Raw genomic sequence first — 23,698 nt, 5'->3', positions numbered from 1 at the left:
GCGATGTAGGTTTCGTAAAGAGGGGTGGGGAGTCTCCAAGGATTTTAGCCTTTCTTTCAATGGTGTGGGAGTGGTTTTTGCTCTAAAACTACCTTTCTCTTTTTTTTGTTCTCTCACTACTTTCAAACGTTCCCTTTCATTAAGGTTCTCTTTCCCTTATGTGTCACTCCCATTTTTGCAAATAGAAGAAATTCATAATTCATTTTTCACGTTAGGGAGTATGGTAGGAGTCAAAAGGAAGGAAATATTTTGATAGGCACAATGGGATTAACTATTTTAATGTTGGATATTTTAGGGAAGAATGGGGATGACTGCTTAGGGTAAACCCTCTAGGTTATATAGGTTTTCTTAAGTGCTTAGACGTGAGAGGGGAGAAAACAACAAGGCAAAGGACTCGAGAGAAACCCTGAAAAGTGAAGGTTGAGGATGCGAGGTGTAATTGGAAGAACTGCTGAACCAGGTAAGGGGAGCTGAACTTGGTTATTCTCTTTAGCCTATTGCTGTTTTTGTTTTTTTATTCACGTTCTTACCATTGACGCTTGCATGCTATGTGTTTACTTACTCTGCATGATGTTGTTGAAAGGTTCTTTATGTTGGTATTCTTCTAGAAATTCACACTCATCTTAGTTGACTATTTGAATATTGTTAAAGCTTTCGTGTTTTTGTATGGTTGACTAACCTTTCAAACCTTGTCGACGCATTGCCATAGTGTTGTGTCTCTTTCATGGGGAGAGCCTTATTGGTTGTGTGGTGCAGCTAAGGGTTAGCCATGCTTTATATTTGTTATAGCCCTTTCATTTATTAATTGATGACACTTGTACCTTTTGATGGGACACTCGTACCTTATCACTTGTTGGGTGGGCAGCTTTACGCATGTTTTCTCTACCTTTGCAACAAGTGCTCTTAATTAAAAAGAAAGGTCAAGCAAACCTACACCCTTCTTGTTGTGTCGTAGTGGTATGGTGATGCATGATAATAATGTGGGTCTGGTAGTCTTAAGCCCTTAGAAGACCAACCCGTGAAGGTAGGGAAACATTGTATTGGTTGGAGTGGCACGTTGATACACATACTGCTATCATGTTATGTTGACTAGTAAAGAAAAATGGGAAACATATTCAAGGCAAGTGCAAGCTCTGAAAACCTAGTTATTTTACCACTATTGGTGTTGGCACATAAGAGGATATAAGCTCGGTGGTAGCCTTTGAGAACAACTAGTGATGCTTGCATATGGCTTGGTAGAACGTTGTTGATTTCCATTAAAAAGAACGTCGCATATGTTTTCAGTGCCTTGGTTGGAAATGTATGGTATGCATGGTAATTTGACTCCTTCATGATCCACGGTGTAGCCATGAGAATTGTTTAATATCCCAACTCACAATGGTTTCAGTGTAGTCACATAGTGGAAGAAATAGTCACCTATCATAATGTTTGGTGCGGTGTTAACAATGATTTCTCTGCCTTTGCCACCAGTGAAATCTCTAGTTATGTTGGTTACGTGACCATCGAAGGAAATAGAGTAGTTGTGGTGTTTTAAATAACCAACTTGTGAGTACGTTTAAGTGCACTTAGGAACTAAGGTGTAGTAATGGTTTGTGCATTGGTAGCCGCATTGTAATTCTATGTTGTTGTGAGGCTTACCTGTCATACATAGAGAACTAGAGATGACTATTTCACTTGAGTGAGGTAGTGGAAAGAGGTCATTTTCCCCTGTGTGAGGTAGTGGAAGAGGATAGGTCTGAGTATTGTAACCTCTCGCCTATGCGATGCATTGGAGAGGGAAAAGATGTTTCACCTTAATTCTGACTTGTTGTTGAGTATAGTGCTCGGTGTAAGATGCACTGAAGTTGTTACCTGTCAAACCTTGAGGAGCAAGGGAGATAGGTCAGTGATGTGAGGGCATGACGACTTGAACCAGCGGGCTCTTGGTAACAAGTTTGCGTGGTTGCGTGTGAGAGTCAAATAAACCTTAGAGTTGTAGTTGTGATAATAATGCTTGAGTATCTTTATTGGCTTGATGTGATGTTTATTGCTTCTTGCTTTGTTTACTTTATATGATATTATTTGTGGTTAAGCTCACCCATGTTTGTTTGTTGTGCGTGCGATGATCGTATGACTTGTGCGTTATACGAAAATAGGTGATAATGCAGATGTTTCTGGTATGGAGTAGATTGATGAGAGGACAATGAGAACTCGAATTTTCTTTTGTTAAGTTTTCTTTCAAATAAATGATAAAGACAATGTAACTTTCATTTGTTCTTACTTAGAAAATTGTTGAGTATATATGGTTTAGACCTACGCATTTAAAAGTAAAAATAAAGTTTTTATTTCTGTACATTTTCTCCAATGATATAAAATGACTCATTTTTCTTCGAAACACGTATATTTAATATCTTTTTGTGGCACCCTAAATTAGGGTATTATAGTATAATTTACATAGAAGTCTTTATAGAAATTGCTATTCATTTTACACGTGCACTTCTTAGTAATTTGACAGTTAAAGCAAAGGTTTTTACACAATAATATTCCAACAAGTTGTTGTCAGTCACATCTTATCAAAGTAATATTCCTCTAGACAAAAACCAGATTTAAATTTGTTTACACTTCATTACTTACCTAAAAAATAATAATATCTAATTAAAAGCATATCGATCTTTATAAGTGACATCTAAAGAGAAAGGGAAAAAAATGTAATTATTAAATAAAAGTTATTCAATAACATACTATACTAGCATCTTTTACAATATGTTCAGTTTTTCCAAGCCCACATGATAATAAAAAAAAAACATAAAAAATGGGTAGCGTCATGAAAATTCCAAAAAGAAGATGTAAAAGTTTGGTTGCTTATGTAAGTATATTGCACAAACAAAACAAAGTATTAACCTCACAGAAAAGCAAAAAATAAAAAACCATAAACCATAAATTTTGAACTAATTAGATTTTCAATACTTAGGAGATTATAAAATTGTATGAAAGGAGCTCTTACAATGCAAAAGGTGTTTTGTAAATGTTTCATTGGGCATATATTCTGCCACAAGCAACCTCTCATCCCCTTCACAAAACCAACCAATTAAATTCGCCAATCTTTCTTTACCACACTGACTAATTGACCTTGCTTCCTCATGCAGTTATGAAATAAGTTTCTTTTTATAAATTCAAACTGAAAATGAAAAACAAAAAGGAATGGGTAGCAACATAATCAAATGCACACCAATAACTCATAAACACAATGAAACCTACACATTTGATTATGCAGCCCATTGAAAATTGGTATATACAAATTCAATGTTAAGCATTAGGCACACTTGCATGTTACCAAAAATGTAAGGAAAATGAATATGTAAAACACAATAGTTGAAGAAAGCCATAATAAAATTAAATCAAAAAATATAATAAAATATGAAAAAAACAAAATAAAACCAAAACAAAACCCATCCAAGAAAATTCAAATTGTTAAACCATAAATCCATCATAAAACCCTAGATAAATCACAAAAATAGACATTGCATTCACTTACATGATCAATTAATTTTTCGTCAAGGGTTTAAGCTTCCTTAGATTAGGGTTTGCGTTTCTTGGTATGGTTCACGAAGTAGTGTGGTCAGGTGCATGCCTGGTTTTGGTTTGAGAAGGGTCTAGTGTGGTTCGTGAAGCTAATTACAGAAGTTGGATCGTGAAGGGCTTGGTGTTAGTTTGTGGAGGGCCTAGTTTTGGTTCGTAGGGCCTAATTTTGGTTTGTAGGAGCTTGGTTCTTGTTCGTTGGGAGCTGGTTCTAGTTTGCCTAGTGGTGGGATATTGTGTGTTGGTGAACAGTGAGTCTGGTGGTTAGTGTAGTTTGGAATGAATTCGGTGATCTAGTCAAGTGTTTTGTAAATATTTACATCGTGATTGGGGGAGTTTTTGGAAAGTGAATTTTCGGAGGGAATTTTTAATGTGTCAAAATTTTGGGAGGTAGTTTCTAATTTCTAACTTAAAAACAAATTAATAACATAAAAAATAATTAAAATTGTCACCCTTGTGACTTCTATTTTATGACCAAAAAATCAGTTATTAAATTAGTTGCTCATTTAGAAAATATATATTTGGTCACTAATTCAGTCACTAATCGTCACTGGCATTTTCAGTCACTAAAATCGATCATTATATGTCATTTTTTTCTAGTAGTATATCAATTATGTTTGAATTATTTCAATCTTTACCAAGTACTGGGAAATCAAATACATTTTAATTTGATTGATAGCATAATTAGTCTTATTATTTTAACTCTTTTTATTTCTACATCTACAAAAGATAATTTTTTGTAATAAAGATTATCAAAACAATATAGAAATATAAAATGAATAATAAATTTCTTACAACAATATAATTATTTATCCTAAAAATTAAAATTTTTAGATTTTATTAAATTATTAATGAATTAGAAAATTTGAACAAACGAAGAGTCATCCTTTATACATATGTAATTTTTGATAGTTATGGTTATAATAAATAATGTGCTTCTTTAATTATATTAATCATCATAATAAAATATATAAATTTTAATTTTTGATAGTTATGGTTATAATAAATAATGTGCTTCTTTAATTATATTAATCATCATAATAAAATATATAAATTTTGATTGGATTATTTTGGTTATCCAAAAGTATTATTATTTTCATGTTAAGATAGATAAGGGATAATTATACAAGATAACATTCTATTAGTTTAGTGGACGACAATATCAAATAATAAATATGTAATTAAAAAATATAAATATTTTAAATATTTAATATAATAAAAAAGTAATAAAATAAAGGATTTAAAAGTTAATTAAGTGCGTGTCATTTACCAATAAATGTTGTATGACTTAAACTAATAGTTTAAATAGAGCATATTTCAACGGTATCGCATCCCATGAAGGAAAGGTGTCTCATGCGTCACATATGTTTAAAACCTCGGTTGCCTTATTTGAAATAATATTTGGTTGCCGGACTAAATTTTGGTGTCTCACAGTTCATTATGTCCTAGTGAAACAATAATAAAATAGCCATGTTTGACTTCAGAATTTATCAACATGCTCCGCCCGTGGCAGTGTTCCAAAGCGAAGTTGCCGAGGGCCTCCTGGCTCGAGTTGCGCACCAATTCCAAAACCAAACCAAATCCGATGCGCAGCCAATCAGCACCATAATTTAGACCATACACCACTCAGCACCATAATTTAGACCATACATACCTTACGTGGTAGGTGAGATACATACACTTTTTTGCAACAAAAACATCTGGAATCATTCTCTTAAAATTCTTTGTGGGCCCACAGGACAACAGATGCACCCCTCCGATGCATATAAAAACGAAGCATTCCAAGCCTTTATATCAGGCCAAAAGTATCTTGGTTTCTTAGCCTCGAACACTTCGAATGGTTCTTACGTAAAACACAGAGAGTTGTTAACCTTGAGGTAGCGGGAGAAAGCAAGATAATAAGAAGAGAGAAGAAGCAGAAAGAAAGAAGATGTTGCTCGAAATCGCAATTGGGTTGTTGGTGCTGGGTCTGTTTCTGCACCTGCGTCCCACACCGAGCGCAAAATCGAAGGCACTTCGCCACCTTCCCAACCCTCCAAGCCCAAAGCCTCGGCTTCCGTTGATTGGACACCTTCACCTTTTGAAAGACCAACTTCTACACCACTCTCTCATAGATTTATCCAAACGTTATGGCCCTTTGTACTCTCTCTACTTTGGGTCTATGCCCACCGTTGTTGCCTCCACCCCTGAGCTCTTCAAACTCTTCCTTCAAACCCACGAGGCTGCTTCCTTCAACACAAGGTTCCAAACCTCTGCCATTAAGCGCCTCACTTATGATAACTCCGTTGCCATGGTTCCCTTCGGTCCTTACTGGAAGTTCATCAGGAAGCTCATCATGAACGACCTCCTCAACGCCACCACCGTCAACAAGTTGAGGCCATTGAGGAGCCATGAGATCCGCAAGGTTCTCAGAGTTCTCGCCCAAAGTGCAGAGGCCCAACAACCTCTTAACGTCACTGAGGAGCTTCTCAAGTGGACCAACAACACCATCTCCATGCTCATGCTTGGTGAGGCCGAAGAGGTTAGAGATTTGGCTCGCGAGACGGTTAAGATTTTCGGAGAGTACAGTCTCACTGACTTCATCTGGCCCTTGAAGAAGCTCAAGTTTGGAAAGTACGAGAAGAGGATTGATGAGATATTCAACAAGTTCGACCCCGTCATTGAGAAGGTTATCAAGAAGCGCCAAGAGATCGTTAGAAGGAGAAAGAATGGAGAAGTTGTTGAGGGAGAGCAGAGCGGTATCTTCCTCGATACTTTGCTTGAATTCGCTGAGGACGAGACCATGGAGATCAAAATTACCAAGGAGCAGATCAAGGGTCTTGTTGTGGTAAGTTGTTAATGCTTTAAGAAACAATGTTGACGCACTACTAAAGACTAAAAATATACTCACCAAGCTTTTGTTTTGACAGGATTTCTTCTCAGCTGGGACAGATTCCACAGCCGTGGCTACTGAGTGGGCTTTGGCAGAACTTATCAACAACCCTAGGGTGTTGCAAAAGGCTCGGGAGGAAGTGTACAGTGTTGTGGGAAAAGATAGACTGGTTGATGAAGTTGATACTCAAAACCTTCCTTACATCAGGGCGATTGTGAAGGAGACATTCCGCATGCACCCACCACTCCCAGTGGTGAAGAGAAAGTGTGTGGAAGAGTGTGAGATTGAGGGGTGTGTTATCCCAGAGGGTGCATTGATACTTTTCAATGTGTGGGCTGTAGGAAGAGACCCTAAGTACTGGGACAGACCATCGGAATTTCGTCCCGAGAGATTCTTAGAAAATGGAGGTGAAGGGGCAGTTGGTCCTATTGATCTAAGGGGACAGCATTTTCAACTTCTCCCATTTGGGTCAGGTAGGAGAATGTGCCCTGGAGTGAATTTGTCTACTTCAGGAATGGCAACTCTTCTTGCATCTGTTATCCAGTGCTTTGACCTTCAAGTGCTTGACCCACAAGGACATGTACTCAAAGGTGATGATGCCAAAGTTAGCATGGAAGAGAGAGCTGGCCTCACTGTTCCAAGAAAACACAACCTCGTTTGTCTTCCACTTGCAAAAACAACCCTCGCTGCCAAACTCCTCTCCCCGTAGATTACAACATACAACATCATGTTCCCCTTCGTTGCACTTACTTTTATCTTCTCATAATTATTTCAATAAGCTGTAATTCACGCACCTACTACACACACACATGCGATGCCTTTATTTCTTATTCAGATATGTAACTTCGATCTTTCTCTTTTTACCAAAGTAAAAGTCTTGCATCTACTCCATTCTATTATTTTCACTCGCCTTCTCTCCTTTCATCGTTTCACTTTCTCTCGTAAAAATAAAAACAATTTGTGACAAGTCTGATGTATTAACACAATTTCGTTAAAATATATATGTTTTTACTGCAAAGCGGAAATATAAGCGGAAATTATGTTGGGTTTCTATTATTCTCATTATACAATATGTTGTAGGTAGTCTTTCGTATCGATACATTCTCCTACGATAATAACAACAAAAATAAAAATAAAACAAGAATAAAAGAAAAAAAGAAAAAAAAAATATAAAATGGTACGTTGTATTGTGTAAAGTCTTGCATCTACTCCATTCTATTATTTTCACTCGCGACCGTACATGATTGGCCCCTGCCACTCCTGATCGATCAGTCCCTTAGTGACCGGTCGATGAGACAACCTTAACAAAAGTTTCTAGAGATGTTATCTACTTCTTAATCCGAACATACCGTGAGTCGATTTTGAAAAATCGCATGTCCGCTTACATCTTACTAAGCTTCTCAAATCGCTGTCAGATAGATTGTTCACAGGAAACTATTCAGACTCTTGATATTGTTCTGCATTCGGACTACAACTTCGTGAGTCGGTCGGTCGCCAAGCAGAGGCATCAACCTATCGTACTCCTGCGAGCTACATCTTTGTCTGTATAGTTGCGCTAAATGATTCACTTGAAAGTCAGATAATCTTCTAATTAAATGCAAACTGGTTAATAAGGAGGATTGGGCCGTAATTAGGTTGATACTAATCAAACTATAAATATAAGTCAATTGAAACTAAAAAATCATTTTTAAATTAATTTTAAAATTTGTACCAAATTGCAAAAAGTGATGTACAGGAATATGCTAATCAATGTTCTAAAGAAGAGTATACCACTTCCTTAACGAAAATGATATTTCAAAAAAAAAAATTGACAAGATTTTGACAAATATGACGTGGCACCAGAGTTTTTAAATTTTTATTACAAAAAACTTTATTAAGGGAAACGTTACACGTGCGGAAGTTGCTTTGTTAAACTGAAATGGAGAAGTGTATTGGAGAGAGAAAGAGGGAACGGGAATGAGAGAGAAGTGAGAGAGAGAGAGAGAGAGAGAAAAGTAAGTTCTGGCACATTGTCGTCGGAGTACCAGAGACACAAAGAGAGCGAAAAACAGTGATCCCTTGGAGCATTGGGGGCAGAAAGTGAAAGAGAGCGAGAGATCGAAATATAGAGAGAGTTTAGAGTAGTGGTGGAGACAGAGACAAAGAAAAAAGGAGTGGTGCAAAGGAAGAAGAGAGGAACATCCATTGAAGACCGCAAGAGAGTGAGAGAAGTGAAGCATTGTAGAGTTATGCCTTACTCCCCACTTTTTTTTAGTTGTGTTTTTTGGGTTTTGTCTAGTTAGACAAACCACCCACTTTAGTTGATGGAGATTGGATGATGGAGAACAGTTCGTAAGTTAGTGAATTAAAGACAAATGATCCAAATACGAAATATAAATAAGCTTTACTGAAATCTGTAATCTATATAAATAAAGTTTAACGTAATTCCCTACATACGTATGCCTAACTCCCCAGTTTGTTTTGAGTGGATCTTTTTTGGCTATTGTACAGTTAGACAAACCACCCACTTTAGTTCATGGAGATTGGATGATGGAGAAGATTTTGTAATTGAGTGAATGAAAGATCAATGATCGAAATACGAAATATAAATAAGCTTTACTGAAATCTGCAATCTATATAAATAAAGTTTAACGTAACTCCCCACATACGTATTTCTTACTCCCCACTTTGTTTGGAGTTGTGTTTTTTGGGTTTTGTCTAGTTAGACAAACCACCCACTTTAGTTCATGGAGATTGGAGAAGAGTTTGTAAGTCAGTGAATGAAAGAACAATGATCCAAATACGATATGTATAAATGACCTTTACTCAAATTTGCACTCTATAAAAATAAAGTTTGACGTAACTTCCCACATAGTTATGCCTAACTCCCCACTTTGTTTGAGTGGTGTTATTTGGGTTTTGTCTAGTTAGACAAACCACACATTTTAGTTCATGGAGATTGGATGATGGAGAAGAGTTTGTAAATGAGTGAATGAAAGATCAATGATCGAAATACGAAATATAAATAAGCTTTACTGAAATCTGCAATCTATATAAATAAAGTTTAACGTAACTCCCCAGATACGTATTTCTTACTCCCCACTTTGTTTGAAGTTGTGTTTTTTGGGTTTTGTCTAGTTAGACAAACCACCCACTTTAGTTCATGGAGATTGGAGAAGAGTTTGTAAGTTAGTGAATGAAAGACCAATGATCCAAATACGATATATATAAATGACCTTTACTCAAATCTGCACTCTATAAAAATAAAGTTTGACGTAACTCCCCACATAGTTATGCCTAACTCCCCACTTTGTTTTGAGTGGTGTTATTTGGGTTTCGTCTAGTTATACAAACCACCCACTTTAGTTCATGGAGATTGGATGATGGAGATGAGTTTGTAAATCAGTGAATGAAAGATCAATGATCGAAATACGAAATATAAATAAGCTTTACTGAAATCTGCAATCTATATAAATAAAGTTTAAACGTAAGTCCCCACATAGGTATTTCTTACTCCCCACTTTGTTTGGAGTTGTGTTTTTTGGGTTTTGACTAGTTAGACAAACCACCCACTTTAGTTCATGGAGATTGGATGACAGAAATTACTTTGTTAGTGAGTGAATGAATGATGTGATCGAAATATGATGTTTAAATACAATTTATTAAAATCTGCAACTTATTATCAAAAAATTTGACATCACTCCCCACATAGTTATGACTAAGTCCCTATTTTTGTTACAGTTCTTTATTTTTCCTATTGTGAAGTTAGACTACTACCAACTTCATTGAATGGACATTGGATGATTGAAATTACATTGTGAGTGAGTGAATCAATGAAGAATGATCCAAATGTGTTATTTAAATTAACTTTAGTGAAACCTGGAACCTATTAACATAAAGTATATTGTAGCTCCCCATATACGTATGCGCTACTCCCCACCACTACTCTAAACTCTCTCTGTATTTCGATCTCTCGCTCTCTTTCACTTTCTGCCCCCAATGCTCCAAGGGATCACTGTTTTTCCCTCTCTTTATGTCTTTGGTACTCCGACGACAATGTGTCGGAACTTACTTTTCTCTCTCTCTCACTTCTCTCCCATTCCCGTTCTCTCTTTCTCTCTCCAATGCACTTCTCCATTTTAGTTTCCAAACAAAATAACTTCCGCACGTGTAACGTTTCTTTTTAGTAAAGCTTTTTGTAATAAAAATTTAAAAACTCTGATGCCACGTCCGATTTGTCAAAATCTTGTCAAATTTTTTTGTTCAAATATCATTTTCGCTTTCTTAAATGTCGAACAGATACAAAAGCTTTTAAAGTTTTTGGATGACGAGAATGAGCAAAATCATGTTGTCAGCCACATTCAGAAGGCCAACAACAATGTTTTCACTCACAAAACACAACAAGGTAGACTCTAGATCTTAGATATTTTACAAAAATTGAACCTATAATTGTGAGACTTCCTGATAACCTTACTATTATTGCTAAGTACGTTGGAACAAAATATTTTTCAAAAAATTTCATGATTTTTAATGTTCTTTATATTCTAGAATTCTTCTTTAATTTGATTTTTTACAATCTCTTATTAAAGACCTAAACCAGAGACTAATCTTTTTTTATGAGCATTGTTAGATATAACACAATACTTCATACAAGATGAATGGGCCTGCGATTATGCTATAGGGTTTATATTACCTTGATGATTGTCTTCTAAAGATCATCTTTCCTTTAATATATCTCTAAATTGTTCTAAAGATAATGTTGATGTTTGGCGTTAGGGCATCCTTCTGACAATGTTACTAAACAGATTTGTAAAGTTTTTTCTTACTTCCATGGTTCCTGTAAAACCATTTGTGAAATATGTCATTATTCAAACCAGCAGCATAAGGTGCCCTTCCAACAACCAACAAGCTCTCAAACTTCATTCAAATTCCTGTTGCGATCTTTTACTTCGAGACATTGCCTCAACATTAAATTAAAACTTGTGCGGTTAGAATCTTCACTAAATCAAAACATTTAACTATCAAATGTCAAACCTTTCTTTCTCTTCACATGTTATTGTTGAAGGTGATATTGATAATTCATGTGTAGGAAATGATTTTATGTATAAATAATAAAAAATATTTTAATATGAATAAATAAGTTGTAATTAATATTAATTATTAATTTCGTGGTCAACGAAGTGTTGAGCTACAATTCAGAACAAGGCCATCAAATGCGCATGATCTTGTTTCAGCAGTGCGAAACATAGAAAGATCCCTGAAGGGTCAGAAAATCAGAGACATCAAAATTGGCACCCCATTAGCCATGGAAGTGCTGCAATCAACATTCCCACCTTCAAGCGGCACATTCAGACCTGACGTGAGAGACAGTGTGATGGCACCAATGCTGAAGTTCCTAAACAGAACCAAGTCTTTTTTCTTCATAGATATATACCCCTATTTCCCGTGGTCGCAGAACCCATATAACATCAGCCTTGACTTTGCTCTATTCAGGGGAAATTCCAGCATAAGAGACCCTGCCAGTGGCTTGGTCTACACCAATTTGTTGGACCAAATGCTTGACTCACTCATCTTTGCCATGTCTAAACTGGGGTACCCCAACATCTACCTTGTCATATCCGAAACAGGTTGGCCTAACTATTGTGACGAAGAAGAACTTGGAGCAAACACATTCAGTGCTGCCACATACAACCGCAACCTCATCCACAAAATGTCAACAAAGCCACCTATTGGAACCCCAACTAGACCCGGAGTGGCAATACCCACCTTCATCTTTTCACTGTTCGATGAAAACCAAAAGCCTGGTCCAGGAACAGAGGGACACTGGGGCTTGCTACATCCTGACGGAACGCCAATTTATGATATTGACTTAACAGGAAAAAAAAACCCATCAATAACTCTGCACAATTACCAGCCCCAAGCCACAATTCACCACACAAAACAGGTTTATGTGGGACTGCAAAGGAAACGCAAGAAGCCGAGTTGAGTGAAAATTGCACTCAGGGCATTTTTACTGTAATGAGAAAAGAGCAAATGAGAGAAAATTTCAAATTATTATCCTACCATTAACACTCAAATAACCCTAACAATCTCAGGTCACTTCAATGACAACAATTTCGAGTAGTACAATGCACTCAGCCCTTATGCTTACATTAGTTCACTTTCACGTAAAGATGTCATCATCTTAATTCAAGAAACCAAAGCTTAAAAACCTACAGAATTAAATTAAATACGTACAAAATTTGAAGAGAAACACTTGCAGCCGAAAAGCGATAATTTCATTGATTAAACATTTAACAAGAAACAACAACTTAAAATTGTCTATACAGAGATGATAAGATGGAGATTAAGCACGCTCGCCCCTAATGCGTCTGGCGAGTTGAATGTCCTTTGGCATGATGGTCACGCGCTTGGCGTGAATGGCGCAGAGATTGGTGTCCTCAAAGAGACCAACAAGGTAGGCCTCGGCGGCCTCCTGGAGGGCAGAGACGGCAGAGCTCTGGAACCTGAGATCAGTCTTGAAGTCCTGCGCTATTTCACGAACCAAACGCTGGAACGGGAGCTTCCGGATCAGGAGCTCTGTGCTCTTCTGGTACTTCCGAATCTCACGGAGCGCCACCGTCCCTGGCCTGAATCTGTGCGGCTTCTTCACGCCGCCGGTGGCCGGAGCAGATTTTCTGGCGGCCTTCGTCGCCAACTGCTTGCGCGGTGCCTTTCCGCCGGTGGATTTGCGAGCGGTTTGCTTGGTACGAGCCATTCAGATGACACGGAGTTGGATGGACAATTAAATGGGTTTCTTAGTGATTTCAGTAGTTGTCGGCTTATGGTTGAAGCATTGGATGTGAGTGTTATATAGTGAGATTTGAAATTGGGGTTTGTGCGCCAAGGATGAGAGGGAAGAATGAGAAATTTTGAGCGGTAATTTCGTTTCGGCTACGGACGGGTGTGATTTGTTTGAAGGTGTGGCAGTGCGCGGATCGGTGACGTGGCTTAGTGGTAAGAGAATGTCAAGATTGAATTTCATAATACTTTCTGGCCAAAGACCGTCAAAAACGGGTGCAACAGGTTGGCCATGGCCCATGGGCATTCCTTTTCGCACCTCCATGAGTTCCTCCTGCACTCTTTTGAAGTGTGTAAAATAATAAATTATTTCTAAATCTAGTGTGCATCATCTTCACTTTTTTCTCTTTCTCTCATGTTTGCTGCTCACTCGTGTCTCTTAGTTTCATGTACCCCGTCTCACGTCTGTGTCACTTGTTAGTGCGTGAGTATTACTCATTACTTGCATTCATTACTCTCTTTCAAATTTTTTTTCAAAATGACTTCTCTTTGGAATACAACAATCAAGAAAGCAAAAAAAAGAAGAAAAAACTCATGCTTCATCTGATGTGGGTTCAATTACGATGAATAAAGGGAGTATTGAAGATTTCTAATATATATCTAAGAAAATGTGAGGATAATGAAGTTATTGAACTAGACATTCTCCTTCATTGACACGTGTGCTAGAGTAATGGTATTTTGGTCATTTTCTTGTTGTAGTGTTTTGGCGGTGTAGTGTGTTAAATGGTTTGATAGACATTTGCTGTCAGATTTCAAAATCCTTCTTCTCCAAGCCAAGTTAGTTGCGTCCTTCTTCTCTAGGTAACTTTCTTCTTCGTTCCTCCTTCTTCTCTATTTCTCCTTCTTCTTCATTCCTTTCTTATTATCCGTAAGTTCATTTTCTTAACTTTTTAACTACTTTTTCTTTGTTGATCGTTGTTGTTGATCCTTTATATTTTTTATTAGAAGTTAAATATTTTTTATTTACTGTTTATTGTTCTTCATGCATCTTTTTTCTTTATCCATGGTTTTTCTTGTAACATCCCTACGGAATATTACTGATATAAAATAAATAAAAATTGAAATATAATAAGGGTCACATTTAATATGAATTATTTCCCAAAACACGGGAAATTTAAAACTTAAAATATACGAGTCATAAAACCAGGAGTCCATAATTTATAAAACTGAAATAAAAGTCAATGGCTCCTGCCAAGTTTACACAATGTTCTCAAAGATAAAATGATAAATATAATACATGTGTATCTACAAAATATCCCATGCTAATCCTCGCTTCGAGTCTAAGCATCTCCTGGCCCACTTGTCACATCATCTGCTCCCGGATAACAAGTTACCCGATCATCGCCACACACACACAGAAAAGGTGAGCTATGCACAACATATATAAAGAAAAACATGAGTAAAAGTATGTTTCCCAACCCAAAGTAACATAACTAATTTCATATTTCATAATCACCCAACCATGACCTCATAGTCCTTCATGAGTCATATGCATGAACTAGGTCTTGAGACTTCCCTGTGCTCCCACGAAACTGACTCATTCGTGGTCCAACCCTATGAGCCTATCCTGCTCATAGTCCTGCCCTACAGACTCCTCGCCTGTAGTATAAACATCCAAGTCTCATAACTTGGACCATGGCACGCATGCAATCACCATACTATGGACTCCTCGCCCAATAGTAGTCGACGGGAACATCACAGTTCCTTGCCCATCGTGCGCCCACACATGCAATCACCATACTAAGGACTCCTCGCCCATTAGTAGCCGACAAGAACTCAACCAGTTTCATGCCCATCATGTGTCCAACCACCGAGCACATCCCAGACCCCTATTGGACTTAGTCCTTCAAGCCCAAACATCACACCACATGCATATACAATCTATTCTTATGACGAACAGCCAAAACACACACTCACAAGCACAAGGAACATAGAAACTCGCATAAACTCGCTTAAGCTATGGACCTCTCGCCCAAGCTAAGCCCTCAGCCTCGCTTAGGCTAGTCCACCGCGCCTGAGCGAGCTTAATACAACAACAACATCAAGTTATCGCCTAGGCGAGATCCTCTCGCTTAGGCGAGTTCATCTCTCGCCCAAAAACACAATTCAAACTCGCCTGGGCTGAAATACACGCGAAGCACCAAACATGACCAAGACATCTCGCTTAGGCGAGGCCATCTCGCCTGAGTGAGACTCTGGTTCGCTCAAAACACATAAAACATCGCCTGGACGAGAAATCGCGCTCAGCATGAGCACACCTCCTTGCTATCTCGCTTAGGCGAGCCAATCTCGCCTAAGCGAGAGTGTCACTCGCTCAACAATAACACAGCTCGCCTAGACGAGCTACAATACCTTTAAATCAAAAGAGTAGCTCTGCAATTCTCGCTTAGGCGAGATGGACTCGCTTGGGCGAGACTTGCAGGGTTTTGCCTTTGTACACGCACACAAATACTCAAAACATACCCAAACTAATCCCCAAATCGCAACCAAACATGTTCAATCAACTTGTATCATCAACCAAGTCCTATATATGCAGTGCAATACATTTGAATCCTCGGAACCCACATATTGGCCATGACCCAAAAATAACAACACCAAAACCTTCATTCTAATCATATAATGAATTTCATGCCCAACAGCCAGCCCCCCCCTTTGGCCCCATTCTGCTAGGTTTTTCTTTACCCCTTCACATTCATACCATAACTATTAGCTAGCAAAAATAAAGCTTATTCTTTGCCCACCAAGGTTTGAACCCGTGACCTTCCACTCATAAGGCCAAAGCACAACCACTATGCCAATCCACATTTGGTGATATACACAATCAACAATAGTTTACAATACTAATCACATACTCATACATATCCTTAAAAATCAATAACAAAACAATCACACATAATTGGCATACTTAGGACTCGAACCCAAGTCCTCTCACATAACCAAAGTACTCTCAACCACTTGAGCTAGTACTTTTCCACGTCACATTAAACAACAATTAATGTCATAAAGGCGTCTTCTACCCGTATTTATTAATTAATTAATTATTTAATTAATTAATTTTCTCGGGTCTTACATTTCTTCTCCGCCATCGTGTTCTAGTATCTTTTAAAAGACGTTTATAGAAGTTTCCTTTTTTTCAAATATTATTTGTTCAACGTTTTTAGAAGATGTTCTAATGTTTTTGTTCAAAAGAAGTTTTTTTTTTTTGTTTTTTGTAGTATTTTTATTTTTTCATTATTGTGTTCCTTTTGTTTAGTACTTATTGAAAGTCTTTTTCAGATATATGCACATTATTTGTTGATGAAAGTTTTTAACTTTTTTTTGCGCTTTATTTTGTTTTTATTTTGTTGAAGATGATTTGTACCTTGATTTTGTGTTTTGTTTATTTTTCGTTTATTTATTTGAAGTCGTTGTGTCGTTGGTTGAAACTTAACACCTAATTTATTGTCATGTATTAGATGGCAAAAAAAATTGATATGATCAAGGATATTGATGGAAGAAGAGAAACGTTGAAACTTGCTATAAGAATCGTAGATTTGTGGTATGTTGAGTCATGGGATTCCAAACGAAGTATGAAAATGGTTCTGATGGATCAAAAGGTAATGTAAAGTACCATATTTTAGCATGTTCTATATTTTATTTTATAAGATGACAACTATATTTAACCATATATGTGTTAATTTGTTCTTTAGGGTGATCTTATTGTTGCAATGATTAAGAAGGAAGATATGGGTGTTTGGGAAGACAAGCTAAAAGAGGGTGAAAGTTACATAATGCATAACTTTAAACTGTTGAAGAACAGAGCTCAATATAGAGTTTGTGAGCATCCATTTAAGTTGTTGTTTATAGGAGCATCGTCTATACGACCACAACCCATTGCAAGCATACCTAGAAAGCTTTGGAAGTTCAAAAGTATAAAGGATATCATTGATGGAAAGTATTCTGTTGATTTGTTGGTTGGTAAGTTTATTGTTGTATCCTAATGTATGTGTCCTATATTTTGTTTTTTTGTGATTTTTTTCATTTTTTGCATGTTAGATGTCATTGGTGTGGTGGACAATGTAGAGGAGAAAGCACATTCGAAAAATGTTGTGTTTGACCTCAAAGATTTGAGGTTGATTTCATTATGTATGGTCTTTTATATTTACAATAGTGTTTTAATTATTTGATAATTATTTTGTAATGTGGTGTTCTTATGTCATTAATGTAGTGGTGCTATAATCTGTTGCACATTGTGGGATTCATATTGCGAGAAATTATTGACTTATTGTAGGATTCATACTATTGTTGAACATTTAAATTTGCCAGTGAAGTATGGAATGTACTATTACGGAGAAGTTGTTTATGGGTTTCCCTCATGAGAAAAGTATTGAACCTAATATTTCATTGTGTTATTAACAATGTCATCTATAAAATAAGATAAATTGAAAATGTAGGGTAAGTGACAGATAAGATATGTTAAGGTGAAAAGACATCCATTTAATAACCCTAATTATATCTTGCATAGTAATATTAGTTTATACAAGTTTTATTTTTGGCGGTAAAAAATGTTGGATTGTTCCATCCAGTAACATATATACAAAAAATATGAGTAATGGTAATCTGATGAAGAATTTTGTAAAGCAAATATCAAAATATGGTACAACACCAGATTTGTGAGGCTACTGATGACTTAGAGCAGACAAATTTTATACTTGAGCAATGAAGAGTATTATTTGGCTGGTGGATGATTTTTTAATTTCATGTACAAGTGTTTTCTAGGAAGTTCATCTTAAAGCTTTAATACCTATTGCAAAACCTCTTCATAACGTTTACATATTATTGCAAATGTTATATTGTTGTGTTAATGTTTTTCATGTACTGTTTTATCTATTAGGATGAATAATGAAAATACCAAGTCCAGTACAAGTGCAAGACTAAAAAGGAAACAAATAATCCAACATAAGAGGATGAATGCTACATGCATACAACAAAAGCACCCTGAAAAGAGAACAAGAAATTGTACACCATTAGCTGATGTAACAAGTTGTTTTCTGAATGAAAAAAGGTCTCATAAGGAATTACCAATGAAAGGTCCATAACCTACTTTCGTGAATGAGCAAAGAGATATTGCTGGAAGCAGAAAAATCAACAAAATCTTCTTCGGAGGTTTGAAGCCACTGTTAATATGGTCACAACAACCAATGATTCCAACATGCCAACTCAATCAGTGTAGTTGGAAGATATTGATGAACTAGAGTTAGACCGAGATAAGTCAGATTCATGTAATTCTCATGTACAAGGTAAAAGTAAGTTATAATAAGGAAATGAATATTGATATACTTTGTCAAATACTATAATTATATTAGTATGAGTACAATTGTATTAGATTAATACTTATTTTACAAACAGTCATGCAGAGTATGATATGAACTACGAATTTATCAATCACAAAGAAAGATAAGGTTTCTAAAAACAATTATTGTAATTTATTTTTGCAATCATCTATGATAATATAAACTCACTAAGGTATTCATTTGCAAGTTGTATGCAGATATAGGGGATCCAATCTATATTTGTCAGCATTGCAAAGGTCATATGTGGTATCAAGAACGTATTGACAAAACTCATCAAAGTATTAATCCCAACTTTTAACTGTGTTGTGGTAATGGAAAAGTGCAATTGCCAATGTTAACAGACCCCCCTGATGAGCTTCAACAACTTTTGTTTCAATCTGATTCTAAACAAAGTCGAAGTTATCAACAACACATTAGAACATACAACATGATGTTTACATTTACATCTCCTGGAGCAAAAATTGACAATAAATATAACAATGGACGTGAACCACCAAATTTAAGAGTTCATGGCTAATCATGTCATCGAATTGGTAGTCTTCTGCCACCACTTGGAAAATAATCAAAGTTTGCTTAGCTATACATATATGATACTGATAACGAGATACACAATAGAATTCAATCTTTGAGGTAAACTACTATTATGGTTCCAGATTATATTATATGATGAGGCTATTATTTTGATTTGAAATTCAATGTTGGTGTAGGAATCATAATGATATTGATGCTGAAATTGTAAGAACACTAACCGAGATGTTGGATAAGTACAATGTGCATGCCAAATCTTTCAGAATGGCTAGGGATCGATATGTAGAACAACCATTTCATGATCTCAAATTAAGGCTTATAGCAGATAGGCAAAAAGATGGACGAATATACAACATGCCAATGGTTTCAGAAGTAGCTGCATTAATCGTAGGCGATGTTGATAGCGCTTCTCCTAGAGATATTATTATGGAAAGCAAAATAGGAAAGCTTCAAAGAATAAACGAGTTGCACACTAGTTATTTGGGTTATCAATATCCTCTATTGTTTCCATATGGTGAAGATGGTTATAGGCATGATATTAGTCATTGCGATTCTTTGGCATCAAAATGTAATCGGTTAACAATCAGGGAATGGTTTTGTTTTAGAATTCAAACTCGAGATTGTAAGGCAATGACTATTCTTAGATCTAGAAGAATTTTCCAACAATTTGGATACACAATGATTGAGTCAGAGAGGTTATCGTTCATCAGAAACAATCAATAAAAGTTGAGGGTTGATAAGTATAATAACCTTTGTCAACCAAGTAATGAAAGCCAAACTGATGCCTCTGGAAAAGGAAAACGATTTGTGCTTCCATCAAACTTTGTTGGTGGCAGAAGATTTATGGATCAATTATATTTTGATGGAATGACAATATGTGGACATGTAGGATTCCCATATCTATTTGTAACTTTTACCTGCAACCCGAAATGGCCAGAGATTTCTCGAATATTAAAGACTTCAAAGTTAAGTCCTCCAGATCGACCAGATATTATTGCAAGAATATTTAAAATCAAATTTGATGAGTTGTTATCAGATTTAACAAAAAAGCATATATTGGGCAGAGTAATAGCATGTAAGTATTAATATTTTTATGATTGAATGTCAAAATTTCAATTTTTTTTTCTAACAACGTAATTCTTAATTTATTTTTGACAGACATGTATAGTATTGAATTCCAGAAACGTGGTTTACCACATGCTCATTTGCTAATATTCTTGCATCCTTCTAGCAAATATCCAACAACATTGGATATAGATAAGGTCATTTCAGCTGAAATACCATGTGCCAAAAAGGAGCCACAATTGTATGCTTGTGTGAAAGAAAATATGATACACAGACCATGTGGATTAGCTAATATATCATCTCCATGCATGAAGAATGGATCATGTTCCAGATTTTATCCGAAGAAATTCCAAAATACTACCACAATTGCAGAAGATGGTTTTCCTCATTATCGTCGAAGAAGCAACGAAATCACTATTGTGAATAATGACATAGAACTAGATAATCGTTTTGTTGTCCCTTACAATCCTACAATATTGCTCAAATATCAAGCTCATGTCAATGTTGAATGGTGTAATCGTTCCAATTCCATCAAGTATTTATTTAAGTACATCAATAAAGGATATGATAGAATTACAGCTGCTATAGTTTCCAATGGCAATGATGAGAATGTACCTCACTTGCAACAGATGAAATAAAACAATATATTGATTGCAAATATATTTCATCATGTGAAGCCTGTTGGAAAATATTTTCATTTCCTATTCACGGAAGAAATTTAGCTGTAGAACGATTATTTTTTCATTTGCCTGGTGAGCAGTCAGTGTACTTCAAGGATGATGATGATATTGATGAAATCATGGAAAAACCAACAGTTAAGGAGTCAATGTTTACAACCTGGATTGAGTGCAACAAAAAGTATTCTAATGCAAGGAATTTAACATATCCATAATTTGTATCTGAGTATGTTTATAATAAGAATCAAAGATGTTGGAGCTTGTGGATTTTTAGCAGAGGATACCGAATATGTCAATGCTATTAAGGAAGCCAAAGATTGGGGATCAAGACACTTCTTAAGGAAATTATTTGTAACTATCCTCATGTCAAATAGTGTCTTAAAACCTGAAGAGTTGTGGAGTAAAACATGGGAATGGCTGTTTGATGGAATATTATACAACAAAAGGATTATTGCTACAAATCAAGGTATAATCAATTAAACCATATAAAATCTATGTTTCATGTTTCAAGTATATTAACTGAATTTTTTTGTTGCAGAACTCAATCTCAATATTGAAACTCTTCAAAATTTGACCTTGATAGAGATTGAGAAGCTCTTGCAGAATGACAGGAGAACATTAAAGGAATGGCCGTCTATGCCTTATCCCAATGATTTTGTGGTAAATTATTGTGGAAATAGATTGGTATATGCAGAACTTGATTACAACAAGGATGATGAGCTACATATATTTGAATCTAACTTTAACCGTATGACAGGTTTGTGTTCTTTTGTACATGCATTATTCATCAAGACATTAAAATATAACTTAATAATTTATGATGAATTGCAGATGAGGAAAGACATATTTTTGAAAAGATTATAGATGTTGTCCATCATGAACAAAGGGGATGTTCTTTTTATATGGTTATGGAGGAACTAAAAAAACTTTTATGTGGATAACCTTATCTTCTGCTCTTCGATCTGAAGGAAAAATAGTCTTGACAGTTGCATCAAGTGGCATAGCTTCTTTGTTATTGCTTGGAGGTAGGACAACTCATTCTAAATTCAAGATTCTAGTTCCTACACTAGAGCACTATGTTTGCAACATTACAAAGGGTAGTGAACTATTAGACCTGATGAAATTGGCAAACCTAATAATTTGGGATGAAGCACCAATGGCACACAAGTATTGTTTTGAAGCATTGGATCGAACTTTAAAAGACATCATGAGAGAAAAGAACAAATCTGATTCAGTTTTTTGTGGCAAAGTAGTAGTTTTTGGAGAAGATTTTAGACAAATACTTCTTGTTATTCCACGTGGAAGCAGATCTGATATTGTTCATGCTACTATCAACTCATCCTATCTGTGGGATCATTGCCAGATTATGAATTTGACAAAGAACATGCGATTGTTACAAAATGGATTACAATAGTCTACTATTGCTGAAATTGAAGAGTTTTCTTCCTGGATAATAAAAATTGGCAATGGTTCATTGAATGAACCAAACGATGAATTAGTTGATATAGAAATCCCATCAAAATTACTAATATCAGAATATAATGATCCTATCCAAGCCATTGTCAATAGCACATATCCAGGATTAATGCAAAAATACAAAAATGAAGGATTCCTCATATCAAGAGCTATTCTAGCCAATCGAATTGAAACAATTGATGAAATCAATCAATCTGTTTTGGAATCAATTCCAGGTTAAGCATTATTCATAATTAATAATTTACTAAATCATCACTAAGATCTCTCAACATAATCTGATTCATGTATTTCAGGAGAACATAAAGAATACCTAAGCTCTGACTGCATAGATACATCTGAGCCAACAAAAGCTGAAGCATACGATGGTATTACACCAGAATTTCTAAATTCTTTAAGAACATATGGACTACCAAACCATAGTATCAAGCTAAAGGTTGGTGCTCCAATTATGCTTTTAAGAAATTTGGATCAATCTCAAGGTTTGTGTAATGGTAGCAGATTAATAGTGACTAAACTTGTAAATCATGTAATCAGTGCAAAGATTATTACTGAAAAATCAAAAAGAACATAGATTTACATTCCACGTATGTCCATGTCACCATCTCAGTCCCTTTGGCCATTCAAGCTGATTAGAAGACAATTCCCCATCATGTTGTCTTATGTTATGACCATTAACAAATCTCAAGGACAATCTTTAGATTGTGTTGGGCTGTATTTGCCAACACCAATTTTTAGTCATGGTCAATTATATGTTGCAGCTTCTAGAGTTAAAGCAAGTCAGGATTACAGATTTTAATCCATGACAATGACTTCTACCACAAATGTAATTTTCAAAGAAGTTTTTAACAATGTATAACTGCATTGTATGTTAACATACCTGTGTGCCTATATTTTCTGAAAAATACTTGTTAAAGACTACTTATAAAGATATCAATGGTTCATTGTGGTGCTTTCATATGCTGTCTTGGTGTACTGTTTTGAGCTTTTGTTTGAATGCATTGCAGGAAAAGATGGAGATCCAAGTAAATGGTTTCCTTATGTCATTATATAGTTGGTTTATCATATCTTTAATTTACCATTTTATTGCTTTAAGAGATGCTTATTTGGCAAGATGCATTAAAATTCGAATCTACCATACACCAAAAACAGAACAACATTTAATAATATGCATAGATTTAACAAACTGATGTTATTAGTTATTATTGACACCAACATAATTATTTGGTACACCTACTACAATAAGGTCAAAATGGTCCTGATGTACGTTCGTATAATAATTAGTTATCAAAATAATGATTTTTGAAACCTATATTTAGCCCAATTGATACTGAATATTTTTACTAAACACACCACCATAATTATGCAATGGA

At 35.7% G+C, this 23,698-nt stretch overlaps 2 protein-coding genes and 1 pseudogene across 2 annotated transcripts; 2 read left to right on the top strand and 1 right to left on the bottom strand.

The window, feature by feature from the left end:
• The first annotated feature begins 5,366 nt into the window (after positions 1 to 5,366).
• On the top strand, positions 5,367 to 7,329 carry LOC146887581 (2-hydroxyisoflavanone synthase-like). Its single transcript, XM_085671211.1, has 2 exons — positions 5,367 to 6,385; positions 6,468 to 7,329. The coding sequence occupies exons 1-2, from the start codon at positions 5,489 to 5,491 to the stop codon at positions 7,137 to 7,139; spliced, it is 1,569 nt and encodes a 522-aa protein (XP_085527337.1). The 5' UTR covers positions 5,367 to 5,488; the 3' UTR covers positions 7,140 to 7,329.
• Positions 7,330 to 11,574: 4,245 nt separating this feature from the next.
• LOC114175152 (putative glucan endo-1,3-beta-glucosidase A6) lies at positions 11,575 to 12,418 on the top strand (annotated as a pseudogene).
• An 87-nt stretch (positions 12,419 to 12,505) lies between these two features.
• Positions 12,506 to 13,187, bottom strand: LOC114177621 (histone H3.2). The gene has a single exon (XM_028063038.2). The coding sequence runs from the start codon at positions 13,164 to 13,166 to the stop codon at positions 12,756 to 12,758; it is 411 nt and encodes a 136-aa protein (XP_027918839.1). The 5' UTR covers positions 13,167 to 13,187; the 3' UTR covers positions 12,506 to 12,755.
• Positions 13,188 to 23,698: the final 10,511 nt, after the last annotated feature.

This window comes from Vigna unguiculata, chromosome 3, assembly GCF_037176805.1.
Source record: "Vigna unguiculata cultivar grain cowpea cultivar isolate G323 ecotype 2 chromosome 3, ASM3717680v1, whole genome shotgun sequence".
NCBI classification, from domain to species: Eukaryota; Viridiplantae; Streptophyta; class Magnoliopsida; order Fabales; family Fabaceae; genus Vigna; species Vigna unguiculata.
This window is presented reverse-complemented; position numbering and strand designations above follow the sequence as displayed.